Source organism: Drosophila teissieri, chromosome 3R (assembly GCF_016746235.2).
Source record: "Drosophila teissieri strain GT53w chromosome 3R, Prin_Dtei_1.1, whole genome shotgun sequence".
In the NCBI taxonomy this organism is placed as follows: Eukaryota; Metazoa; Arthropoda; class Insecta; order Diptera; family Drosophilidae; genus Drosophila; species Drosophila teissieri.
In genome coordinates, this window is record NC_053032.1 from 23,274,454 (window position 1) to 23,298,631 (window position 24,178).

The 24,178-nt window shown below is 42.2% G+C and overlaps 5 protein-coding genes across 8 annotated transcripts; 1 reads left to right on the top strand and 4 right to left on the bottom strand.

Annotated features, from left to right (window-relative positions):
• Positions 1 to 102: 102 nt before the first annotated feature.
• Positions 103 to 3,023, bottom strand: LOC122619338 (nicastrin). Of its 3 annotated transcripts, none has more exons than XR_006326074.1 (8): positions 2,873 to 3,023; positions 2,651 to 2,746; positions 1,909 to 2,598; positions 1,034 to 1,841; positions 767 to 978; positions 496 to 706; positions 282 to 359; positions 103 to 223 (listed from the first exon to the last, which is right to left on the bottom strand). XR_006326074.1 is itself a non-coding variant. In XM_043796202.1 (7 exons), the coding sequence occupies exons 1-7, from the start codon at positions 2,934 to 2,936 to the stop codon at positions 347 to 349; spliced, it is 2,094 nt and encodes a 697-aa protein (XP_043652137.1). In that variant the 5' UTR covers positions 2,937 to 3,023; the 3' UTR covers positions 103 to 346. The 3 variants fall into 3 exon arrangements, 1 of the variants encoding a protein (XP_043652137.1); XR_006326073.1 differs by having other exon boundaries at positions 276 to 359; XM_043796202.1 differs by having other exon boundaries at positions 103 to 359.
• A 160-nt stretch (positions 3,024 to 3,183) lies between these two features.
• LOC122621429 (60S ribosome subunit biogenesis protein NIP7 homolog) lies at positions 3,184 to 3,960 on the bottom strand. Its single transcript, XM_043799284.1, has 2 exons — positions 3,800 to 3,960; positions 3,184 to 3,748 (listed from the first exon to the last, which is right to left on the bottom strand). The coding sequence occupies exons 1-2, from the start codon at positions 3,853 to 3,855 to the stop codon at positions 3,262 to 3,264; spliced, it is 543 nt and encodes a 180-aa protein (XP_043655219.1). The 5' UTR covers positions 3,856 to 3,960; the 3' UTR covers positions 3,184 to 3,261.
• Positions 3,961 to 4,159: 199 nt separating this feature from the next.
• Positions 4,160 to 12,658, bottom strand: LOC122619584 (sodium-independent sulfate anion transporter). 2 transcript variants are annotated; one of them, XM_043796604.1, is made up of 6 exons: positions 12,145 to 12,658; positions 7,173 to 7,357; positions 6,117 to 6,364; positions 5,283 to 6,054; positions 4,921 to 5,223; positions 4,160 to 4,857 (listed from the first exon to the last, which is right to left on the bottom strand). In XM_043796604.1, exons 2-6 carry the CDS (start codon positions 7,309 to 7,311, stop codon positions 4,355 to 4,357), a joined length of 1,965 nt encoding a protein of 654 aa, XP_043652539.1. In that variant the 5' UTR covers positions 7,312 to 7,357; positions 12,145 to 12,658; the 3' UTR covers positions 4,160 to 4,354. The 2 variants fall into 2 exon arrangements, with proteins under 2 accessions (XP_043652539.1, XP_043652540.1); XM_043796605.1 differs by lacking the exon at positions 12,145 to 12,658 and having other exon boundaries at positions 7,173 to 7,595.
• A 791-nt stretch (positions 12,659 to 13,449) lies between these two features.
• On the top strand, positions 13,450 to 14,109 carry LOC122618926. Its single transcript, XM_043795519.1, is given in 3 exon segments — positions 13,450 to 13,671; positions 13,724 to 13,891; positions 13,954 to 14,109. Coding segments are annotated over 3 exon segments (546 nt in total).
• Positions 14,110 to 14,803: 694 nt separating this feature from the next.
• On the bottom strand, positions 14,804 to 17,957 carry LOC122620401. The gene is made up of 4 exons (XM_043797840.1): positions 17,422 to 17,957; positions 16,429 to 16,575; positions 15,145 to 15,321; positions 14,804 to 15,028 (listed from the first exon to the last, which is right to left on the bottom strand). The coding sequence occupies exons 1-4, from the start codon at positions 17,564 to 17,566 to the stop codon at positions 14,937 to 14,939; spliced, it is 561 nt and encodes a 186-aa protein (XP_043653775.1). The 5' UTR covers positions 17,567 to 17,957; the 3' UTR covers positions 14,804 to 14,936.
• Positions 17,958 to 24,178: the final 6,221 nt, after the last annotated feature.

The window sequence follows — 24,178 nt, forward strand, 5'->3', positions numbered from 1 at the left end:
ATATGATACAACGTAGTCGCTAGAAGCTAATTTACTTGTTTAAAATACAAAAATACATATAAATAAACGTTTGCTTAATGTTTTAAATAAGACAAGTTAGAATATCATTTTAGTGTCTTTGTTAAGTCTGTTTTTCGTTTTAGATCATATTCAGCAACCCCAATCATCTTCGGCATGTGCTCAGATATTCTTGAAGATTTAACAGGCTGTCGGCCGCGGCAATCTAAAAGGGCACGCATAAATCAGAGAATTTAATCGATCGGTTTACAACTAACGTTTACGCATGCAGAAATCTATGGAATGAGCTGCTGAACGCGATGATTTCGTCGCTGTGGCAGTTGTGACATCAACCAAATAATCTAGAAACAATAAATTTAAAATAAATAATATTACATAGAAACAAAAATAAATCTAAGCTCTAAAGATGAGATGGGTTTCCCAGTAATTGATGAGCGAATTGGCGAAGTATAAGTGGATGCATCTGAAGGGACTTACGCGGCATTGCTTGCCGGCAAATCCTCAAAGAGGACTTCCGATCGTGAGCTGATTATATACACCAAGCAGAAGGATATGATCAGCACCACTATGCCAACGCTGAGAGTAGTGACCTGGTGCACATTGGACGGGCGCAGGAAGATGCGAGCACTGAACTGTGACCAGGTGGATTCAGTCCATGTGGAATACATGCCGGAACTCCAATCGTAGCCTAAGGAAGTTTAAATGTATTAATGTTTACACAAGATAATAAAGGCATTTCAAGGCTAACCATCAATAAGAAAAGCTGGACTCAGGGCGTGACTGTAGTTCTGCGTGGTGAGTCGACACTCGCCGATATTGTTGAAGCCGGCGAAATAGTGCAGCGGCAAGTCGGTGCAGTTATCTTTAGGAATGTCTGGCTGCAGCTGCGACAGAAGATAGCCCAGAATTCTATACGTATATCCCGATGACTCTTGAGAGCCGCCCAAGACGCTTATGTATCTAATGAAACGAAGAGTAGGTAATCCAAGCCAATACTTATTTATAGTGAACTTACCGCATCGGAGGCAAATTGGTTAACTGGCTGCCAGGATAAGATGCGGCCTTAAAAAGTGGGCAGTCCGCCGATTGCAAGAAACAGTAAAGGAACTCATCTGCCATCAAGGGATTGGCCACCTTGGTGCCAGTGTACTCCTTTCCAGTAAGCGTCTGATATAGTGCCATGGCCACAATAGAAGACACATTCCGCACTTTCATTTGCAGTGAGTCTGCCTTCAAGGTTTTAAAGTCATTCACTTCCGTCAGCTGGGTGAAGTCCTTGCTTGTGTTCGCATAGGTGAAGTCAACGTTGTCCGCATCATCGTAGATGGAATGATAATACTTGTTGGTTGGCCGAGCGTTCAGAATCAGAGCATGGAACTTTGGATCACGTCGCAGAAAGGATTGCGCCGACGTAGGTGGTAAGTGGGCGCTCATCTCGGACTGAATGTTCAGGTTAAAGCCATAGCGCGGTGACTTCGCATAGTTGTTCAGCTGCTCCAGAATTTTCTGAGCCAGAGGTGTTCCAGTCAATGCATGCAGCTTAATATTCGATATGTCATCCAGTGTACCGATGTCCAGCATGAAATCGATATTGTCGAAGGCAATTGGCGGCGTGCCTGTGGACTCAGTAGGAAATTGGAGTTTCTCCATGTCGTATACAAATCTCTGAGATCCAATGTAGTCATAGGATTCGCCATTAAAAGTCACAAACAGCACATTATGAAGAGGATCGGACAACGAGCTTTGCGGAATCCATTGTTTTAAAAGATACGCCACCTGGGTGAAAACCGCGAATCCCATGAGTGAGTCCATGGCTCCAAGACCTGTTAAGTGAAGAAATAAATAACAATGAAACAAGAGATTTTTTCGAACACCAGTGTGTCAACTCACCAACGCCATCGAACATGGTGGTGGTGTCCAGTCTGCAGGAAACTAGTATGAACTTTTCATTCGTATGGACTGTCTCCAAGTTGTTTTCCACTGCTGGTTTTCGGGGGTACAAGGTGGCGTACACATTCCGTCCCTCGAGCGGATCACAGTACTTGCTTCCACCAAGATTATTGATGAAGTTGGTGCGGCGCATACAGACCTCGGTGTTGACAGCGGCTGACATAAAGGACTTGACCTCGACGGCGCACAAACTACGCAAAGCGTGCGTCTCGTAGTTATGGTTGTTGAAGTCCTGGAAACACTTCTCCAGCTTGTTCACCTGATCCAAGTCGGCTATGTAGTAGATGGGAAAGGGAAAGTCTTCGTGCAGCAGTCCAGTGCCCCAGGGATTCCAGTTTTTGGCTGGATTGCTGGCGTCGCAGGTCTCGCTGCTGCTGTTCAGGCCACTGTACTGATTGGGGCAGTTGAGTTCGTGCGAGAACTGCTTCATCTGATTCGTGCGGTTGATCAGCAGCACCACAGAAATGTTCTTTGGTCCGGCTTCCTTCAGGCGCATCAGGTTGCTGCGTGTGAACAGGTGAGGTGGTATCAGCGGGGCATATGGTGGCGATGGTGGACTGGTCAGTAGAAATTCCAGGTCGGCCTCGATGTTTATCAGATGGAGTACGCCCACGGAACCGGAGTACGTTGCTGTTGAGAAAGAATTAGAGAGCAATTCCAGCGGTATTCTTAATGGACTCACAGGAACAGCCTGTCTGGTGGGTGCCATTGAGACGCCGGAAACAGCTAGCTCCTCCAATGGGCTCGTACATCTTATCGCGAGTTCGTTCTCCTTGAGCTATGGACAAAGAAAGTTCGGATTAGATGACTCAGGTTGTTGGCCCATATAGAAAAGTGGGCCTGCGAGTTTAGGACAAACTAGTCGCCGCTGGAAGACCCACTTTGTTTTCGTCCTGATCCTTACCAATAATAGCTCCATACGACAGTATTAGCAGCCATATGGAAGCCGCATTCAGACGCATTTCCATCGAAGATTCCCACGAAATCGCGTCCAGAAATTGTAGTGACGCGTGTGACCGTTCCGATTCAAAATACCCCTAGGCACTAAAATACCGCTATGTACTTTTTAAATTTCATAAAATACCATGCACAAAATATACCAAAACCACTATTTTTAAATCTTTTTATATTCATTTAGAAAACCTCTTTAAAAATTTAATGCAAATTGTCCATTATCAACATCCAAAATATATAATGAAAACCAGTAGGGATGAATCCGTTTTTCAGCATACTTATTATTTACCTAAACATGGTTATTGCTACAAAACATGTAAAAACTTAGCATCTAGGGATCTAAAAGAGCGTATCCTCTGCGCGAATGTACTCGCCGATGTCCGACTGATGAAAGCAAACAGTGGTCATGGGATCGGCAGTCTTGCAGTCCGTTGTGGAACGCGCCAGGACGCCGAATCCCAGTGGCAGATCGTTCATGGAGTAAACCACAACACCCTGGTACTGGCCGGCGTTCTCCGTGATGCGACCCAGTCCGGTTTTGGGGATGTGGTTGCCGTAGAGGAACTGCTGCTCGAAGGAGGGCTTCACCCACACCTTGTACTGGGCGTAGGGCGCCAAATAGTAGAGCGCCGTGATGTGGAACTTCAGTTTGTTGGTCTTGGAGAACTTGCCGAAGCAGGTGCCCACGCACACCAGCTGCTTGTAGCCGAAGCACTCGCTCAGCTTCAGAATCCTCTCGGAGACGTAGTACACACGATCCTTGTGCTCCCGAAAGCAATATGTTCCATCTGGCCGGTCGATCAACTGCTTCACGTTTGTGCCAATGCTGTAAACGCACTTGTTAGCTGCATTCCGATGGTTAGTTCTGGGTACTCACTATTTGGTCAGGTGCTCGAACAGGATCTTGGCACGTTCGTCACTCAGGCGTTTCATTTTAAGTTAATTCAGGCCGAAAAAAGAGGAAAACAAACTGGTCAACTTTACACGTGAGAATTGTTTCAGTGTTGAGTAAGGGCAGCTTACAGCACTGAATATATCGCAATACCAATACCAATTTTTATCGATAGTTAAGGAGTGTTGTGAAGCGCCAATTTGAAGTGTTTGAAAGTGCGCAACTATTTAAATTCAAATCAAAAATAAACGACTATCTCCATAACAACAAAACTGAATAAATGTTTCATTCATTTGAGTTATGCGTAGACTCATTTTTACCCTCTCAGGAAATAAACAAAGCAAATTATTTTTGTTCGTTGTTATTATTATTAAGTAATTAAGAAATACACTTATTTGTTCAGCTTACAAGTTCTAATAGTGGTTTGTGCTCTGGCTAATACTACACAATTAGTTCACGATCTATTTACAATGCCATAAATAATTAAAGCAAGCACTTAGCCTAAACGATTTGTATCACGTGTTGAGGAGAATGAGCCAGTTAGGCCGTCTCAAGGCGTTTCTGTACATAGCTCCGCTCCTTGAGCAGCTCATCCAACTGCTGCTCCTGGTAGTAGACCACGAACTCGGCCGCCGACACTTGCTCGAAAAGGGAGCAGATACTCGGCTTGAGGTTGTAGAAGAAGAGCAGCTGACCCCGCTGATTGAAATCGCTGATCAACGAGTCTATAACCGTGGCCGTTGTGAAATCAGCACCGTAGACATGCGACGCATCGATGACCACCGGCAGATTTTGCCTAATGGACTGCTTGTTGACCAGATTCCTTACATAATCCACAGACGGAAAGATTAGGCATCGATCTGGGGTAATCATGGAGTACTCCACACCCGACTGGGTGGTCAGTAGTTCGGTGCTTAGCTTGGGACGCGCAGCATGGTAGAGGATAAAGATGACATTGAGTCCCACTCCAATGAGGATGCCCCACTGCAGGGGCAAAACGAGGCAGGCCACAAAGGTTCCAACTCCAGGCAACAGATCACTTTCTAATGGGTTATTTAAGTGAAATTAAAAAAATGAGTATTACTTCGTCAGTTTGTAGGACTTACTCTTCGATCTCCACATGGGCTTGACCACCTTAACTTCAATCATGAAGACTACGGCGGATATAATGATGGCCGCCAGGGTGGGACGTGGAATGAAGTAGAAGTAGGGCGTGAGGAAGAGCAGGGCAATCATGACCAGGCTACCGGAGTAAATATTGCTCAGTGGAGTGCGAACACCACTGGCGTTGTTGACTGCTCCGCGACTAAGGGCTCCGGTTCCCGGGAAGGCTTGGACAAAGGAGTTGAAGATGTTGGCCGTTCCAATGGCAATCAATTCCTGCGAGGCATCCACTGGCTTGCCATTGGCTAATAGGATCATCTATTACTACAGGGAACCATATGAAATGACAGAGCTAAACACTCACCAAAGGCCTTGCAGATGGCTATGTTTTCCATGAGCGAGATCAACGGAATTACCACCAAGCCGGAACCCATGCTGTGCACCATCTCCACGAATCCCTGGGCCACGCCATTGCTGGTTTCATTGGCAGTCAGAGAAGTAGGTGGCAACTGGATGCTGGGGAGACCTGGTGGGATGTCTCCCACCACTCGGAATGGAGCTCCATGCTCCTCGGTGTGCAGCAGATAGCCCATGATGCAGCAAACGACCACCAGGATGGCATTTCGAGCAGTGCCCACGATCCAAAGGATCTTGTTCACCACCCGCTGGAAGGATGAGCATTCCTTCTCGTCGGCGGGTCCAATTCGACAGGAGGAGAGACTGCGCATGAGCAGCAGGATGACAATGCATGTGAGTCCCAGCACCGTGTCTCCTGCCCTCGTGTGCTCGATGTTGTGGAACACCTGTGTCCAAATTTCCACAAAGGTGTTGCCCTTGGCCGTGATGCCCAGCACACTTTGGATCTGCGAGGTGAGGATGATCAGCGAGACGGCGGAGGTGAAGCCCGAGGAAACTGGTCCGGAGACGAAGTCGATCAGGAACCCCAGTCCGAAGAGGCCCATCAGCAGCTCCACAATTCCACTGAGCAGGCAGAGCAAGACCGATTTCTGCCAAGATCCTTGAGCAGTCTGATATGTAAGCAAGGCCACAATCGCAGATGGCCCCATGGGCACATCCTTGCAGCTGCCCAGGAATATGTACACAAAGCAGCCCACGAAGGAGGCATATAAGCCATACTGCACAAAGGAATATTACTATTAATAGTTATCCTTGTACGCAATATATACTTGCTACTTACGGCTACGGGCAGTCCTGCTATTCCCGCATAGGCCAGTGCCTGTGGGATCACGGTGAGACCCACTGTGATGCCAGCTACCAGGTCACCCACAGCATCCTGGCTGTTGTACTTTGGCAGCCAGCCGAAGATCGGCAGCCTCTTGTGCAGGGTTTTGCGATTGAAGGTGCGCCGCTGGCAGTCCTGGAGCCAACTACGGGTGCAGTCCAGTGTGCTCACCGGTGGCTTCACCTTCTTGCCGTCCTCAGTGACTATAAAAGATGGGGCGGAAGTCAAAAGAGATTCGATGAAATGGCTAAAACCGCACCGATTCATAAGCACGTACTGCAGAACACCACGCTCGATCGACTTTTTGTTGATTCCCACACTGCCATTTAGTTTCAGTTTGCTTTCTGGTATTTTAATTGCTTTCGGTTTTCATTCTGATCTACGTGAATTTCATTGTCAAGGCCAAAGCAAAAGTTTTTTAGCTGAGAAAACGTGGAGAACAATTGCATTTATCTCCGGGCGGGGAGCACGAGGCGTATACTTGATGCACCGTTTTTCTTGCCAGAAACATTCGCTGAATTCCATTAAATTCCATTAAATTCCATTTAATTGCAAACAACAGGGAACTAACTATGAAATCAAACTGTAACTTGTGGCATAAGTTGCTGCTCAACTAAAGAGATTAGGTAATCGTAGCTAAACGGGCAAATCTCGTGATTCTGAAAACTCATTACCTTGTTCCTACAGAACAATCAATTTAATTTGATTTTGTAGTTCATAATTCACCAGCTAATAGCCAAAATGTTTAAAGCAATTTGAGTCACTTTTTTAATGTGTGGTAATTTGTCAAAAAATAGTAATAAATCAATTGCATTTGCTACACGCTTAAATGGCTGGAGTTTGTACTGTTTCAGGCTTTCCGTTTATCCCAACAAACTATTTTATTTCTTATTTTGCACTAACTCATTCAAAATTTATTACTAATAATTATTGTCTTTAAGGCTGCAAATTTCAATCTTTCATAGATCTCCTAATCACTGCCAATAGTTGGTAAAATGTTTCAAGACTCACGGATAAACTCCTTGGACCCCTGGGATCCCACGCTGTTGCTGCTCCCATTGGGTTCCGTGAGGTTGGTGCTGATGCTGATCGTGGAGCACTTGAATCCGTCGTTGAAGTAGACGTGATCCGAGGCCGGATTGGATTTCATCTTTGGAGCGGGGGTGGCAAAAGCAGCTAATCAAAACAAACACTGCCTACGAAGCACAAGTTAGGCACAAGTTTTAAGTTATAAAAGCCGGCGAATGGCACCAGGTGACACTAAATCTAATGGGTGGCACTCATAGGTGCATCTATGGGTATTGTTTTTTGTTTTGTTTTTTTTTTTTACTGCGAAGGTGCCAAGTCGGGTATTGGGATAGTATCTGAAAGATGCCCGTTGTTCGAACGATCGGTTCTGGTCGCTTGGCTCTTCACACGGCAGCGTTTCGAACGAAACTGTTTTGTACTTGATGCGAACCTTGTCTTTTATAAAAATCAAAACTTTGTTGTTCTCGCCATCTTCGTCGCTCTGTTGTTAACTATTTTCGAGTCGAGTCAAATCGAGTCGAGTCGGGTCGTTTGTGGGTTTCGGGTCTCGAATCTGGCTTATTATTCTTATTGTTTTGGGAACCGGGATGATCGACGTTATGCGGGTTCCCCTGTGAAACTGATAATCCGACGAGGGGAAATGTAGAAAAACTACGATAAAACGAGGTTCCCATAGCGTGATTCGTTTTTTGTCTTATGAGCACTTATTGCCCCGGCTTCCAATTTCGCCCAAAACAAAAACCCATTGAGCAGCAGAACAACAAAAATCTAAATAAATAAGCAAGTTAAAAGAAAAGGAAAGAAGTGAAGAGGAAGTTGTAAATTCTTTTCGTATTAGTCTGTAATTATTTGCCTGGCTCGGCATATTAGGGAACATTCGCTCAACACGTGAACCGTGTTTATGTATCTCTCTCCGATATTTTGGAACAAATGAGTGGAAAGTTACCCAGATTTTTGGACCCGACCGACTGTATTATTACTCGGGACTTTTTTTAGGGAGAAATTTTCCATTCATTGCAACAGCAGGTAGATGCTTCTGTTTTTTTTTTGTCTTTCCGAGGTTTCTAGTCGGGGGTTACCAGTGGCGGTCAGGTGCTAAGATCTCGGAAAAACCAGATTCGACCAGAAAAACGACTGCAGACACAGTCACTCCCTAAATGCGTGGTCGAGTGTTGCACTTTGGTCTGCATTCAGATGCATGCACCCCCTGCTGTTGCATGGTCAAATGGAGTAGTTTTGCCTGTTTTCGGGTTTTATCCTCCGCATTATCGGGCATCTCTTAAATGCCATTAACATTAACATGAACATATTTTTAGATACAATTAATGAGGTATTGCCTGATCCATAAGTGCGCGACAAGGCTAATTGATTTGCATTCAGCACGCTGACTTGTATTAATACTCCAGATATCATCATCACTTTTGTCTGGATGTTAAGGAAATACCTTATTTACACACTCTACACAACTCTTTACAACTCATTCCACAAATAGTAGTGCAAAAATTCTGAACATTTCCAGATGAACTTGACACTTTATAAACGCAGACCCTTTGCTAGACAAACAAAAGGTGATACCGAAAAAATGTCATGGGTAAATAAATATTTAAATGCATAGCTTGGGGTCGAATTGTTTTTCTATGGAAATCAATCTATACATAACTTGTGTGTTAACGCTTTGAAAAATGATTTTGAAATGTATGCATTGTAACCTTAGTTTCCGATAGCAAACTTTCTATATTTATGGCGATTGAAAGGCTTTAAAGTTATGTTGGAGTTCAAGATGAACATCGAAATTTAAGCAAAAATATCGCAAAAAGCTTCCTAGACAGCTGATGCTGTGACAAATGGAATTATTTAAATTAATTGAAGCGGACTGTATGTGTTAAAAGCCCATAAATATCACTGTCTTTATAGCCCGGCCAAGATCAAAATCGGAGAAGCAAGTGTTGCTTTTTTTTCTTACCAACTATCTTAAAGGCTTATAGGGCAATATAGTATACTTAATAATATGTTTTAATAAAACACTAAATACTTAAGCACTTATATGGTTTTGCAGTACCAAGAGAAAACTAAAAAGTAAGCTTAAGTTTTATATGAATATTATTCTAAGCTCAAACTTTTTATTGGGTATGTTCGTAGTCGAGCTTCAAGAACTCAAACACCCTCACACGTTTTGAAACCAGTCAATGTTTGGGTATTTTTGATTCTGCCTCCTCTGCTGTGCATTTCGTTTCCTAATCGCAGTCCAATGACTTAAATACTATCAGTCAGCTGGCAAAATAGCGTAATTTTTAATGAGTGTATACGTCAAGACGCCGGTGACCGGTTTTATTCGGATCTCAAAGATCCAATCTCGTCGGAAGACGGTGATCTTGGAGGGGATTCTCCAGCTGCCGAAGTCGTCAGCTAAATTTGGATGATGTCAAACGAGCTGGCGCTTCTCACACCGAAAGTATTTTATATTCGGGCGTTTCCCTTTGTTTTATTTGTTTTGGTTTGGGTTTTGGTTTATTTTTAACTATTTAAGCGCACAATTAGAAAGTGAGCGAAATGTGGGCGTGAAGGCTGAGGTTGACGGGATTTGTGCGAGATTCGTGCTAATTGCCATCAAATTGAGGCTTCCTCAACGCAAATAAGTGTATTTAATTCAAGTTTTCACATGCATATGTACGCACTTAAGTGTTGCCCACATTTTGACCCATTGACACGCGCTTGAACTTTGCACCCCAACAGGTGTGTGACCCTTGGGTTTCGAAAATGTTCGTGTGGAGAGGCAAATATTTGGCTAAACGTTGAAGGCGCATTAGATTTGGGTTTCTATACATTCTGATCAACTCATAAGCGAGTTGATAAGCCCACCCAAACAGGAAGCACAAATGTTCGATTAATTGTTCAATTACATTTGCTGAATTCGTTTTTGCTGTTCCCTTTTTTTAGCGGTTTGTTTGTTTGTTTTATTTTTCACTCGACTCAAATTACAGGGCCAATTGCAAAATACATTTCGCATGACAGCCAAATTCCCATAAAGGGCGTAGCGAACAGCAGTGGGCGTGGTCGATGGTAGCACAATCACATCGAACAGCAACCGACCAACAAACTGTCGCCCATTTCAATGAAATGCGTTTGGTTGTTTACCATTTCGATTCGGACTGTTTTCGTGTATACTTATGGCTCAATTATATCCGAAAGCTGTATTTAGCACGACATAGTGGGCATGAGGGGGTCTTATACACTTGGGTTTTGCAGGCTTACAGATAATCGCAAGAAAATCACGTATACAACACGTTGTCCCACATGCAGACACAATTGCATTGGCTTAGATCTCGTGGGGAATTACTACAAGGATTTATGAGTTGTAGTTACAAAAGAAAGCTTTATGGGCTCGGAAAAATGACTAATTTATTAGATGGCTATAAATAATATTTTAAATTGTAGAACGTGATCGATCACAGAGAACAGATTGCATGACAAATCTTGTTAGACAAAATTAAAGATCTAAGACAGAGTGATTTAAAATGAATACCAATTTGTAGGTGGATGTTAATTCTTTTTGCGGACTTCCCTTGTTTAATATCTAAAAATAAATTGTACTTGTTACTTAATATTCCTTTTTAGTCCGAAGCTCGTGAAAGACTTAATTGTTTAAGTCAATTGCAAAGGCACGCGAATTGAATCTGTCCGAAAATATGCTGTTTATATACCCAGAATTCCATTTGCTGTTTGTTGACTTTAAACTCGGTTTTTATGAAGATGCCCTGTGCGAGTCTAGAAAATGTAAGCAAACCAATTCAGCAGAAGTAATTGAAACAACGTGCCAAAATCATAAAAAATCGCAACTGCAATTTCCTCGTTAGTTAATTATTATTTGATTATAAGAGTGATTAATCGCAGAGCAAGCCAAATTAAATTTATGTTCGCATGAAACGGGTTTCATAATCTATATTAGACGACGATCAGTGTTGGACTAACCATTCATTTGCAGGTTTAATGGATTTTTGGGGGGAGAACAGCTACCGGCTTTTGTTTGTTTTGAATATTTATGACTCGATTGTTTATATTTGATGGAGCGCGGTGTTTGATAAGTTGGCAATTTTTATGCAAAACGCGTTTCCCCACCGCTTACGCAGCAAAGAAAACCAGAAGCGGAATCTGAGCGAAATCTTATCTGTCCATCCAAATATTGTATACTTAAGCTTCATTTAATCTACTGTAGTATTTTCTTAAGATATGCAAGTCTAGCTCACAACACGGGCGATTAAAACCGAATTAAACTAGTTCAAGCAGCAATTCGTGGAATTTAAGCTTGAAGATTCCTTAAAATTATTTCGGAAAGAATGTTTTGCAATCTTTAAGAGGCTACATTTTTATAGTGCCGGGTTTTTAAAATAGTTTCTTGAGATAAAGTTGTGTTTAGACAGGTTAAGTTAACCGACAATTTGGTGAAGCTCCGCTGTGAACACGTTCTCGCTTTTAAGTCACGTAGTCTATAGCTGAATTTTAACTGCCATTTACCTCGTTGCAATCTATGGAATGCACCCTTAAGGTAGCAAAACAGCCACTTAAATTTTAATATCTAAGGCGTTCCGATTTGGAAAACTTTTGAGATGCGCAGATAACGAAAATATCTGCAGTGAGTCATTTGGCACTTGGCACTTCATTGAGGACATCATAAAATTAGCAACTCTTTTCGGGAGTCCATAATGCCAATTAGCATGCGGCGTTGGCTCTGAGGGAGTCATAAACAAATTAGTAATCGTTTAACGATAAATGTTAATCGACCGTTTAAACTGCGTCAGTGGATTTGGTAGAAAGAGGTGCTAATCCCAAAATCCGCTGGCAAACTTTCGCAATGGGAAATCCCACTCTTTTCAGTATCATTAAATATATAGTAGCTTGATCCCATAACTCTGTGTCACTTTCTGATGTCAGCGGGGAAATATTTCGATGGGCTTACCTATGTCGGTGGCTTTAGCGGTTGGAGGGGGCGTAAATAGCCCAATTACGCCTGGAATGCCACTGGCTGGCGTTTTTTTCCACTATTGTCTATTGAATTCGGCTCAAACGATGTGTGGCCACCGGAAATGTGATTTCATTGGCTTTGACTTTGGCGCGCGTCGCACACCTCAAAAACTCAAGTTTGTCCCCTTCAGTTCTTCATTGTCCGTGGGTTCTAGATAGTCATAAGTTTGAATATATGAATATGGCACCACTTTCAGATTGTTTTTTATGGCGTATGCCGAATTCGCATGCAAATCACTGCCGAAATGCACCCATAAACCCAAAGCATAAATGGTGGGTTTATAATTCGATTGCACACGCGCGAACTTTGAATTCGAGGCTTGGATTGTCCACGACGATCTTGCGGATTGCACGGCCGAATCGCTTAGGCAAACATGGCTAACTAACCAGCTAACTGGCCGTTCAGATCTCTGGATCGGAACCGAAAGCCCTCGAAGTTGTCACCTCTCGCCAACCGATCGTGTAATTGTGCTTGGGAGCGTGGCGCTGTTTGTTTTTGTCATTCGAGAGTGGAGCTTTGCGAGCCCGATGAGCTTTTCACTGCGCCCCCTTTCTCTGCGCTCTTTCTCCAATTCTCCAATTCTCTCTTTCTCTGCTCGGCGAGAAAATTGAAAGTAATCAGCAAATGGGGGCCAGCGAAAGGCGTTGGCATTACAAAATTGACCAGCTTGTTAACATATTGATAACTGTGCTGCTGCATTAAATCCACAGCGATCTATTTAAAATCAATGCCGTGCATTTAATCGATTTCGGTTGGATAACCGATCGTTTGGGAGCTGCAAGTGCTGTTGAAAATTGGAATTTCAAGTGGAGAGCTATTTATCCTTGGAATTTCAAATAGATATCGTATCCGTAGTAAGTGAACTAGATTTCATAAATTACGACCCTAGTTCAAAACCTTTCCGATTTCAAATAGTGCACCCTGAAGGTTTAGTTTTATATTTCCTTATTACTAATAATACATGATGTTCACAAAATGGGTATTTTTATGGTCTAATACAACCCTTGCCTTAGGAGTGCTTGTGTTCCAGTTCACTGGATCCAATTTTTCCTCTGGGTTCTCTGCATATAAATAACAATTAAAGAAATTAAGCTAAAAGCTATCATTACCAATATAAGTTCCACATTTTTACTGAATTCAGATATATTGAAAATGTAGCTTCAGTTTCACTTGGTACCCGAATGAACTAAAATGCGTTTAGAAAAATACCTCTGCTTCGTGCTTCTTTTAAATTTTAGCATGATAAATCAGGTCAGATGTTAAAAACCATTTTCAAGGCCATATACAATAGTTTTAAATAAAATGCAGATCTACTCTATAATCGAGTTTACAAACTTCAAGTGCGTATCCATGAACAAGGACGTGGTCAATTTCGAATATTGTACTTTTAAATCAGTTAATCGAACTTATCAATACCTCTCCACCAAGGTAGTGTTTAAAATAATCCTGAACAGTATAAAGGTTTGTTATACATATCCCACGCCAACTATTGAGTAAAATTTTAATGTTTCAGGTTAATTTTGGCTTGCTCCAACAAATCAATGGATATAAGCCCTTTCTATACAACGTAACTATAGACGGTTGTCAGTTACTCAAGAACTCAAAGTCCAATGTGGTCGCGAAATACTTTTACGATTTCATTAAAGACATCACAAACTTGAATCACACCTGTCCCATCAACGTAAGAGATATACAGTTGTGTGAATCCATTCTAAATATTTTTCCTTTTTTAACTTTTTATAGCACGACGTCATTGTGGATAGGCTTTCCTCTAAGGCCATAAATTCCAGGGTACCAAAAGTGCTGCCCTTTCCCACAGGAAACTACATGTTTCAGACCTTTTGGACTGCAAATGACAAGTACCGCGCGGTTACCAAGATATATTTTTGCATTTTGTAATGGAAAAGTGATATTCGGCATTAGAGGAAACAATGAGCTTGGGTTTTTAAAGGTTTTTATTAAATAGTATAGATAACAGCTACGAAGAAAACGGTTGTAATGGGTGAAGTTCTTAACTGGACCTGCAACTTTGACATGAAAATATTATTAACTTGCATCATCTCCCGTATGAATAAGGTTTTCTTGTATTTTATTATTAATATTAATATTATTTTTCCATTCGATTATGGGCTGTGAGCTCGTAAAGCTATTTATGTTGAATACATACAAAAATTAAAATGTTTCACATTTGTAATTGCAATGTAAGCGATCTGAATTCACAGTGCTGCTGAAAAGTTTGCCTATCCTTAGATAATTTCTTCTTTTGATTTTTATTGCGTTTTCCTGATTTTCCTGGACACACGTACACTCATATAAAATTACAATAAAATGGTGCCAAACTTTGGATCTAAAGTTACGTCTGTCTGTCTAGTGTAGGGAGTACTGCCTAAGGTCGATTGGGGGATCTATAGAAAACATTTATCAGATAATATAATTATGTATATTGTATATAACGCAACTTTTCGTGAGAAGCGAATAAACTTGACGGTGGTACATATGAAACTTATACAATAGAACGACTTTTAGGCTAATGGCGACGAGTATCTAACTTTCTTAATTTCTTTCGTATTTTTTTTCGGTTTTCAAAGATTACATTTCGTTTTCATATGTGAGGGGGGTAGGGGAAGGATGATCTTTTGTTTCTGTTGGTTTCACTGAGGCACATTTGATGGATCACTGGGGTAGATAAACGCCAAACTACGACTTCCGCTTTCGCCGATCGCCTTCTAGAAATGCTTTCGCATGTGGGCGGACACCAAAAACGGCGCCAGGAGCGAGCAGATCGAGACCAAGAAGCTGACCAGTCCCTGAAGATTGGCTGCAAGTTGAAGAAGATGGGTTAGGAATCGGGATCATGAATCAGGATAAGGGAAGTTAATGTATCTGATAAGATAAAGAGAGGGTTTAGAAAGACGGGGATGAGGCACTACTTACCTCCGCTGCAGATGTCGTGCAGGATGTCCTCCACATACCCGTTGTCGTTGTCGCAGAGACACAGCTTGGTCTTGCTGGACATGAACTTGGCCACTCCGATGGTGCGGTTGCTGTTCTCGAACTGGCACACCATCCCGTCCTCGCAGTCGTTGTTGCTGTTGCACTTGTGACGCAGGCCTACAAAGAAATATTATAAAAATATTTACATACACACAATGAATTTACTATACTGCATGATTATAACTAAATTGAACATAGTTTCATTTAATAGTCATTTTGGTATAATACCGCCATTATGCAGACCTATAATAGTCTGGAAATGCGATACTCTGGAGTATTACAATGTATTCCCCGGCAGAAAGTAACAGAAAGTAGATCTGCCACACGGAGAACAACTCGCAGTGCCAAAACTGCGAAACGTGCATGCAAAAATCGCGTATAACATTTCTTCTGGGCTGTGCATGTCACAAATTGGCACTGCGGCGATTCCCATTACCATTTGCCACTCGTTTGGGGCCTCGTTTGAGTTTCCCCATCGTAGGAGTCACGACATCCTAACATAAATCCGGCATCGACATTGCGCCGCCATAAAGCTTGCTGCTCTGCCTTTCGGTCCTTCTTTGGCCCGGCTAAAGAATGTCCTGCATGCCGTGAGGAGAGCTGGAGAACCTCCAGTTCTGGAGGACCAAAGGACCAAAGGAGCAAAGAACCAAAACACTGGAGGGACCCAAGGAGCCCAAGAAGCCCAAGGAGCAAGTGTGAATCGCGCACGAAAACTAAATAAATAAGCAGGTAAATAGCGAAGGAAGGTGAAAGTGGGCTGTGGGTGGCCATCCTGGCAGGATGCTTTGTTTAATTCTCATTTAGGTGGCGCCTTGGACGCATCACCTACATGCCACTTGAGGCACTGGCTCATCACGGAGGAGGCCTCCAAGAAAGCAGCGGGCCCTTAAATAATAAATGTAATGTGCATGTCTTAGCAATTAGCTGACTTTTTGTTGGCTGTTCTATTTCTGGGAATCCTTTAGCAAGGATTCTGTAAAGGGATGGCAGTCAAAGGAGCGTAGGTACAGAACATAATAATTCATATTTAATAGCAATCATTTGGAAGTTGCATAACATTATAAACGAATGTTTCTTAGACAAAACTATATATATGAAGTTTAAGCTAGCAACTAAAGTATATTTGGAAAAGCTGGTTCTCTTGTTCAAATAATATGTTTAAAATGTTTCTTCTTATTGTGAAATATTGTTAGATAATGTACTATATTGCTGATGTATTACCTTTCAGGACATCCGGACAGCTGCCAGCCGAAGGAGGCGAGTCGTCGCCGCAGAGACAACGCAACTTGTAGTCATTGGGATCCTTGACGCAGCTGGTGCGATCTATCGCCGTGCAATCGTCGTGGGCACTGCACTCTCGTCCTTTAACTGCAATTAAGGATAGCAATCGAAGTTAATGGCCAGTTTGCTTAGCTAATTGCCCACTAATTGTGTGACCATTGAGCACCAGCTCCTGCCAACACCAATCACCGCTTGTCTGCTTATCTATGTATATCTACTTTATCCATTCCTGTTTGCCAACTCCAATCAGGCTATTACCAACTTGCCACCCAGCGAAAACCCACTCCTAATGTCAGGGATTTGTGTAGCGTGGGTTGTCATTGCACTTGAGTGACTTGTTTGATCAATTCTCGATTCGATTTGTGTTAGCAATGCTCCGTGTTCTGTGTCGTGTCATTCAATCGCTGGCTCTGTGCCACAATTATTATTCCATTTGTTTATGGGGGAGTACAAAGCCAATCGAATGACAAATGACTGGATCAGACAAGCTGGATGGTTGACTATTTGTTTGGCTAACGACTAGGTGTCTTAATAAGCGATTAATTGGCCCTAAGTCGAACTCAAGAGATTGGGAGCATTGTAGCTTTATCTGAGAGGTCTAAGGCCATGTATCTATCACATTATAATGAGAAAAGTATATCAACTCAAAACCAGTTTCTTAAAGATAACTCGAAATAAATAAACTACTATAACTGCTCGTTCTCTTGGTTGTTTAAAACAATAATCTTAGAGAAATATAAATTCTATTATAATAATTATATTAATAAACCTCTATCATGTAATGCTTGAGTACGAGTTATAGGAAAGTTACTGCCCGAATTTAAGCTCAAACTCAAACTCTAATCCTGCGCCCAATCTCGACAAGAAACTCCTCTTGACCTTGCCAGCGACTTTGATGGGGCTGTTTATTACCAACCCCGGGGGTTCTCTTACCAATTGGGACGTGCGTGGGCGGCGGCTGGTTGTTGGTCTTGCCAAAAGTGGTCAGTGCCGTGGAACTGACCCCGAAGAGGATGATGAAGATGCCGAAGAGCATGGTCAGACTGCCGCATTGTGTGAAGCGCTTCAGGGGCTGCATTTTGGAATTGGTAACTAAGCGAGTTTTGGGTCGAGAGTACGACTACAAGAGGTCGCGGAAGAAGTCCTTTTTCGAGGGTTATATAAATTCCGCAGGACCGCAACGGGTTTCACACGCACTTTGCAAGCTTGAAAACTGCCCAAAAGGCTTTAAATTGGTTTCCTCAACGCTTTTTTCGTTTCTTTGTCGATTTCGCGGGCGCAATTTTATGCAAATTTTCACACCGAAATCGTTTCCGCTCCGCCAGAAAGTCCGAAGCAAAACAAACCCGCACGAGAGGCGTCACTCCAAAAAATCTCCAATACTTTGGGCCACTCGCTTTCGGTACTTCCACTTGGTTTCTGTCTCCGGACGGGTAGCTCCAACCAGTCGCCTGCGCGCTCGAAATGCAAGTGAAGAATTCGCGGCGCACACGGAGCTTAAGTTGCTTCGACGACGCTGCTCGTGGCTACTTGGCGCTCGCGCACACCGGCGCCACCTTCCACCGCACACCACCCACCTGCCTCTTGCCACCCACCCGACTGCTCCTCCTGCAACCTGGCCACCCACCGCCCCCGAGCCCCGCTCACCTGCTCGGCCAGCCAGCTAACCCCTTTCCCAGAGAGGCGACGAGCCAGAGCCGCTTTCCAGATACCCTTTCTCAAAGAAGAATCACATTATATGAAACTTAAGTTTCCATTCAGCAGATCTGGTATTTACTTTGTTTAAAAACAATATTAATATATATTATATTTTTAGGATTTTAAATTACTTACAATAATATAAAATATTTCACTAAAATTTGTCAGATGTTAGTCTAAAAACTTAGATATTATTTGGTTTTAAATGATATTTATTTATTAAACAAAAGTCATTACATAAAAGCCTTACTCTATGAATGGAAGTAAAAATCTTGTTTTGATTAAAAAAAACAACAACTAATTCTATTTTAATTGGTTTATAATAAATTCGCAATATATGTAAAAACAACTGAATATCAAGTTAGGCAACAATACCGGTTTTATGGCTATTCATATTACCAACGATTTTGCTGACGCAAAAATTGGCAACAATGAGCTTCACACAAAAAGATACAAAATATGCGGCTTCATTAATTTTAAATGTAGGCATCTAACGATCCGTCTAACCAAATGTGGGTGAGCCGAAATGAATTCAAGCATTCCAGAACATCCATAAAATCGGATTCCTGGAGGACAGACACCGCATGCATAATTAAGGGATCCCTCGAGTCGTCGAAGGGTATTTCACTACAAGGAGTTGGATGGCATGGAATCTCCGCGCAGATTTCGAAACTTTCGCAGGCAGTATGGGATTAGTTTTTGGGCCGCACTCGTATGCTATATGGTATATTCTATATGGTATACTCTATATGGTATACGCTATATGGTGTATGGCAGGGGAGCTCCGACGCACTTGTAAGTGCTTCGCTGCTTTTGTGTATTTCGCGAGCGAGTTTTGTTAACGAAGATGGATTTTTGTAGCTGCCTCACCTTCGTGCACCTGTTTTTATTGTAGCTGCTGGCGGAGGCGACCTCGTCCTTTTGCTCGTCCTCGTCTTCGATGTGTGTGTGTGTGTGGCAGTGTGTGGGAACTATAATAATGACGAAGGCATTAGAGGCGTACGACCATTGCATAGCCTACTTTTTGGGGCCCGCGGAGTCGAGCAACAGCCACAACAATAAAGTGTAACATTAGCACGCACCAGGAGCAACAACAGAAACTGGTTAGTCAAAGGCAAATAGTTATTTTGGCCATTATTCTTCGCTCGCTCCCTAATTTCTCCTGGCCGTTGTTTATGATTATTTTTTGCTTTTTTGCGCTGCATGGCCCTAATTACGTTTGCTGAATTGCCCAGATGAGTGGCTTGCTTGTTGCTTTCAACTTTTAACTTACAAACCTTCAACTCTGGAATGCAGCCTGTCCAAAAAAGGAAAGGTTACTAGCCACGCCCCCTTAGCCCCAATTTGGCAAAGCACCATTTAGGTGGATATCGAACAGCCCGAAACGGATGCCCAACTTTCGGCCATGTCTGCTTCAGTTGTCTAAATATACGTAGCCACTTTTCCAGCTGAGCCAATAATTTACACCCGAAGAGAAGCACTTTGAGGTCAGTTGGGACATGAAGAACTCGCCCAATTTGCCAACACAAATTCCTTTGCATTTCGTGTACTTTCGACCCTCTTCCGATTGCGGAAAATGTCAGGCTATATGGGTCTGCTATTCCTTATCTACCTTCTCGATCGCCTTATAAACGATTGCTTTAATCGCTGCGACAGCATAAACAATTTTCCCTAACTAAATGCGTCCAACGCAGCGAATTCATTTCGCACACGCACGCCGAACGGAAAGAAAGTCCAGAAAATATTCACGAAAATCGGTGGATATAACTAATTAGGACGCGATTCTGGTCGGGTTCAAGGACCGTGGGAATCATTAAAGCAGTTTTTTGAAATATACTTCAAATATCATAATCTTCTTTGCTTGTTTATCTGGTAATAACAAATTGATATATGAATAATATGATTACATTTCAAATAATTTCAATTGTAATAAAACAATTTGGATCCATATTGAAGAGTCAAATGGGTTATACCTACGAGTTGGTTGTACTTAAAATTTAATAATATAGTTGAAAGTCACTAGTTATTTATGGGTTCATAATTATTTTTTTAGATTTGCCGACTTGACAGTGATTTATTCCATAGTACTCTAGCATTTACGCAAATCCTGCCGCAACGCGTCATTCGAAATGGAAAATATTTATATTTACATGTAAAAATAAATTCCTTTAATTATTATTCAGGAGTGCTGGTGCTGGGCCAGTCCATTTCAGTTCAGTCCATTCAATTCGCCCTGCGGCAGAGTCCGAAATTTATTTCGGATATTTATTTCTTGACATTATTGATAAATGTTGCCGGCCACAGCACAGAAACGGAAAACAAGCAGGAAAATTATATGGAAAACTCACGAAATCTTTTCACCAAATCAGAAACTGCAGCGAATCGGAGGCGCCGCCACTGGGGTTTTCCCCCTTTCAAGAAAAGCGAAAGACCACCGTAATTAAAGAACTAATTCGCTTTCAACAATTTGGGCGTCATGTTTTTGCTCTTAACTGATGATTAATTAGTGCGACTGTAGCATTTCTAGGGCCGTCCAGTGCCAACCCAGCGATATATAATTTTCTCACGAAATCTCATCGAGGTGTACTCATGCCCAGAGGTCATCATATTACTGCTGATTATAACTCCGAGTCCGGTGTATTAGGCCCTCGAAAGAATGCCAATTTAAGGGACTTAATTCCACATTATGGCCACTTCTAATTGCGACCACACACACTCACACTTATCCACTGCATGCAAGTTTGTTTTCGTGCGTTCCAGGACATGCACACACCAGCGAGCCAGAAGTTGGCTAAGTCCTTAAGCTGGACTGCCACCTCCTGCCCCCGAATGTTGCATGCGCCGCAAGGCGAAAGCTTCGATAGCCGCTGTTACTTGTTTTAGCCTTGTCTGTTGGCCAGGTCTTGACCAAATAACCTTTCCATGACTTTCCCAATTTATCACTCGCCACATTGCCACTTGGCCACTAAGCCACATAGCTGAATGCTGAATGCAGCTAAATGCATGCTAAATATATGGGTGGCCAGTCGTATAACGATTATTTCAAGTTCATTTGTTAATGCACACCTTGATTTTAGCAAGGGGCGACACTTTTGAGGGTCTTTCGACTTGGCCAATTCGCATGTCATGTTGGCCAGGACTAAAGGCGACGCCTGGCTAGCGAAAACATAAAAACAACTACGAAATGCTGAGGCTCACGAACTTATTTTAATAACTCATGCGTGGTCCGGTTGGGACGTCATAAGGCTCCTAATCCTCAAAAGGAATTATAATTATAGCGACATTTGAGCAATGTGGTGGAATTCAGTGTCGCTTGGACGGCAAACAATTTTACACGACTTACATTCGAGTAATAGAACAAATTATAAAGATAAAAACTAAAACATGTGCCAACAATTACACTAGTTTTCTTTAATTGACTGTTTATTGTACATCGTAATAACCTATTCAACTTGTAAAGGGGGTCTATTAGTGCTCAGCCCTTATAAGCTATTTTAAAAATCATAAAAGCGTAAGGCAATCAGAAAAACAACCTATAGCTTGTCAAGTTCACGATCCAATTATTTGTTAGATGCATTGCATTGCCCCTTCACACAAAAGCTTTCTAAATGCATATGAACTATGTTATAGGATCGTAAAATATCTTTTCTGAGGCTATTAACTGGGCTACCCAACTAGTCGCTCTTCCAAAAGGCATGATCACACACATATTAACTAGCTAATTCAACGTCTACCCATTTAATTTCGATAGACACATGACGTTTTCAGTGACCTATCTAAAGGCGAAGCCAAAAACTCATTATCCAAGGCGTCATCATCAGCGGACGCTATTCATTACTCACCCAAAACACAGGGGAAAGGGATCGAGTCGGATGAAGTGGAATGGTCAGTGCACACACCCTTCCTGGCGTCCGACAAATATGCAAATTTACGCACATCAAAAAGTGAAAGTTCTAGAGGTGACCATAAAAACCCGAAAACGCCGGAATGGAGTACCTACTCCTGCGCAAAAAAAAATCAATGCAGGCCAGCGGAGCAATGTGGTCAGTGGGCAAAGGCAGAGAAAGAAAGGAAGGAGCAGGACGTGCCCTCCACTTCTGGGCTGGAGTGCCATAGGCTGCCCAGGCGGTGGAACACGATTAAGCCGCACTGATTATGGGTTACGACCATTTCTTATGGTAGCCCAAACGGGCCGAAAACATCTACAACAAAATTGCCCAAGTAGCAAGTTCCCGAGAGAAGAAGGACCATTGATGACGGCTCCGCTGCACGCAATCCATGACATCACCAAAATGCTCGGCTCTCCCTCGGCTTTTCCACCTAGTTTCAATTCGTTAGCATGGCCAGCACTATCCGAACTGACCCACCCTTCCCCAAGGTGGGTTCTCCACGGGCATGGAACTCACTTGACACCAACTGGACACCTACAAAAACCGTGGCAATGCAAATGCAGCTCACTTAGTTATTCTAATAAGTTTTTGTGTCCCCCAGGAGCACTGAACTTGTCAAGTGGATCAGGTAGTGTGTAAGTCAGTCGGCATGAGTGACGTTCCGTAATTGGAATTCAAATTGAAGAAGTGCCTGAATTTAATCGCCTTCTCACCGGTTGTATTATTAAAATGCAATTTTTCAGAACCCAGGAACCCAGGACTTTTCAGACATGCAATTTTCAATTGTTTGTCATTAGGGAAATCTCGATGTGAGTGCCTGACCTTTTGGGAATAATCACTGCTTGCCTTGAGAAGGACGGATGCAATGGGTTTTAAATGACGGTTCTGGTCAGTTTGGGAAAGGGAAGTCTAGGATTATTGTGGGATAAGGCGTTCACAACCAGGTAGACAGGTATAGTTGAAATAGATCCTACACTTAATATGCATGTTAAATCATATTTACAATTATTTCTATATACTAGAAGTTTATTTGTTTTTTACTTTAGAAAATTGCGGTACATATATACCATACGCATCAATTGCCGACAGAATGCAATATGTTTTAGTGTAGAACTATTGTAATCCAACCAGTTCCACCTTACATCCTGACCATAAGTTCCAACAAAATGTTTGTTTATTTGTTTGTACTCGCGTTTTTGCACGGCACGTGTCCCAAATTTACCCGAAATGAGTAACTTCCGTTCACGGGAATGAAAAATTACTTACCAAAGTCCCAACATTGAGCTTGTGGGAATGGGTCCGGTTTTCATGGATTTTCAATTTTCGCCCCTGCAACGGGGCGGCTACCTAATCTATGACTAATTATCGGAGCGACTTGGACGTGGACGAAAGTCAATGTACCATAAAAGGAGGTTAATTCTATGCAATTTTGCATGGACTCGTGATTACTTTTCCCTCCAGCAGACGTATTAATTACATTGCGGAGCACATTAGGTCAACTCTCGAACTCCAACTAGTCGTAATGCTAATTACGAGAAATTAGAGTGAGCCAACTCGTGCATAATCAAAATGGATCTATGTATGTATAATAGATGATCAATAAAGAGTTGTACGAATATTGCAGATCACATTTGCTAACAGAGTAACTGAAAACCTGTGTAAGTTGGAAGTAGGGTAGTATTGCTTTATAATATTTTGTAAGATTTAGATGTATTTCAAAAGTCCTAATTAAACAGTTCAATGGGCAAGTGGCCGTCCAATAAATGAATTCTATAATATTATATTTGACCTACGCTTGTAAATAATTGTAATTGACTAAGGACTTACTGAATGTTAGCACTTCTGTTTATATATATTTATTATATTTAAATCATTGAAAGTTTCTTGCTTTATTGTTTAATGTATAATGTATTCCTTCCATAACATTTGTTTATGTTTACTCGGGCTTCAATCAGCTGTTATTAGTTAACAGAGCAGTGACAGTGCTGTAAACTTTGCTGGAGCTGCCGGTCCATCATATGTAGGTTAGCGGGAAATCACGCAGAAGTATAGTCAAATATTATTCAAATATTATAAAACCTCAAAATCATTACGAAATCGGT

Coding starts and splice junctions, on each gene's coding strand:
- LOC122619338 (XM_043796202.1), bottom strand. CDS start 2,936: ATGGAAATGCGTCTGAATGCGGCTTCCATATGGCTGCTAATACTGTCG. Junction 1,842..1,908: donor CACCATGTTCGATGGCGTTG/GTGAGTTGACAC, acceptor TTCACTTAACAG/GTCTTGGAGCCATGGACTCA. Junction 979..1,033: donor ACCAATTTGCCTCCGATGCG/GTAAGTTCACTA, acceptor TCGTTTCATTAG/ATACATAAGCGTCTTGGGCG.
- LOC122621429 (XM_043799284.1), bottom strand. CDS start 3,855: ATGAAACGCCTGAGTGACGAACGTGCCAAGATCCTGTTCGAGCACCTG. Junction 3,749..3,799: donor TTCGAGCACCTGACCAAATA/GTGAGTACCCAG, acceptor GTGCGTTTACAG/CATTGGCACAAACGTGAAGC.
- LOC122619584 (XM_043796604.1), bottom strand. CDS start 7,311: ATGAAATCCAATCCGGCCTCGGATCACGTCTACTTCAACGACGGATTC. Junction 6,365..7,172: donor GGGGTCCAAGGAGTTTATCC/GTGAGTCTTGAA, acceptor CATCTTTTATAG/TCACTGAGGACGGCAAGAAG. Junction 4,858..4,920: donor GCCCATGTGGAGATCGAAGA/GTAAGTCCTACA, acceptor ATAACCCATTAG/AAAGTGATCTGTTGCCTGGA.
- LOC122620401 (XM_043797840.1), bottom strand. CDS start 17,566: ATGCAGCCCCTGAAGCGCTTCACACAATGCGGCAGTCTGACCATGCTC. Junction 16,576..17,421: donor GCCCACGCACGTCCCAATTG/GTAAGAGAACCC, acceptor CCTTAATTGCAG/TTAAAGGACGAGAGTGCAGT. Junction 15,029..15,144: donor GCACGACATCTGCAGCGGAG/GTAAGTAGTGCC, acceptor TTCAACTTGCAG/CCAATCTTCAGGGACTGGTC.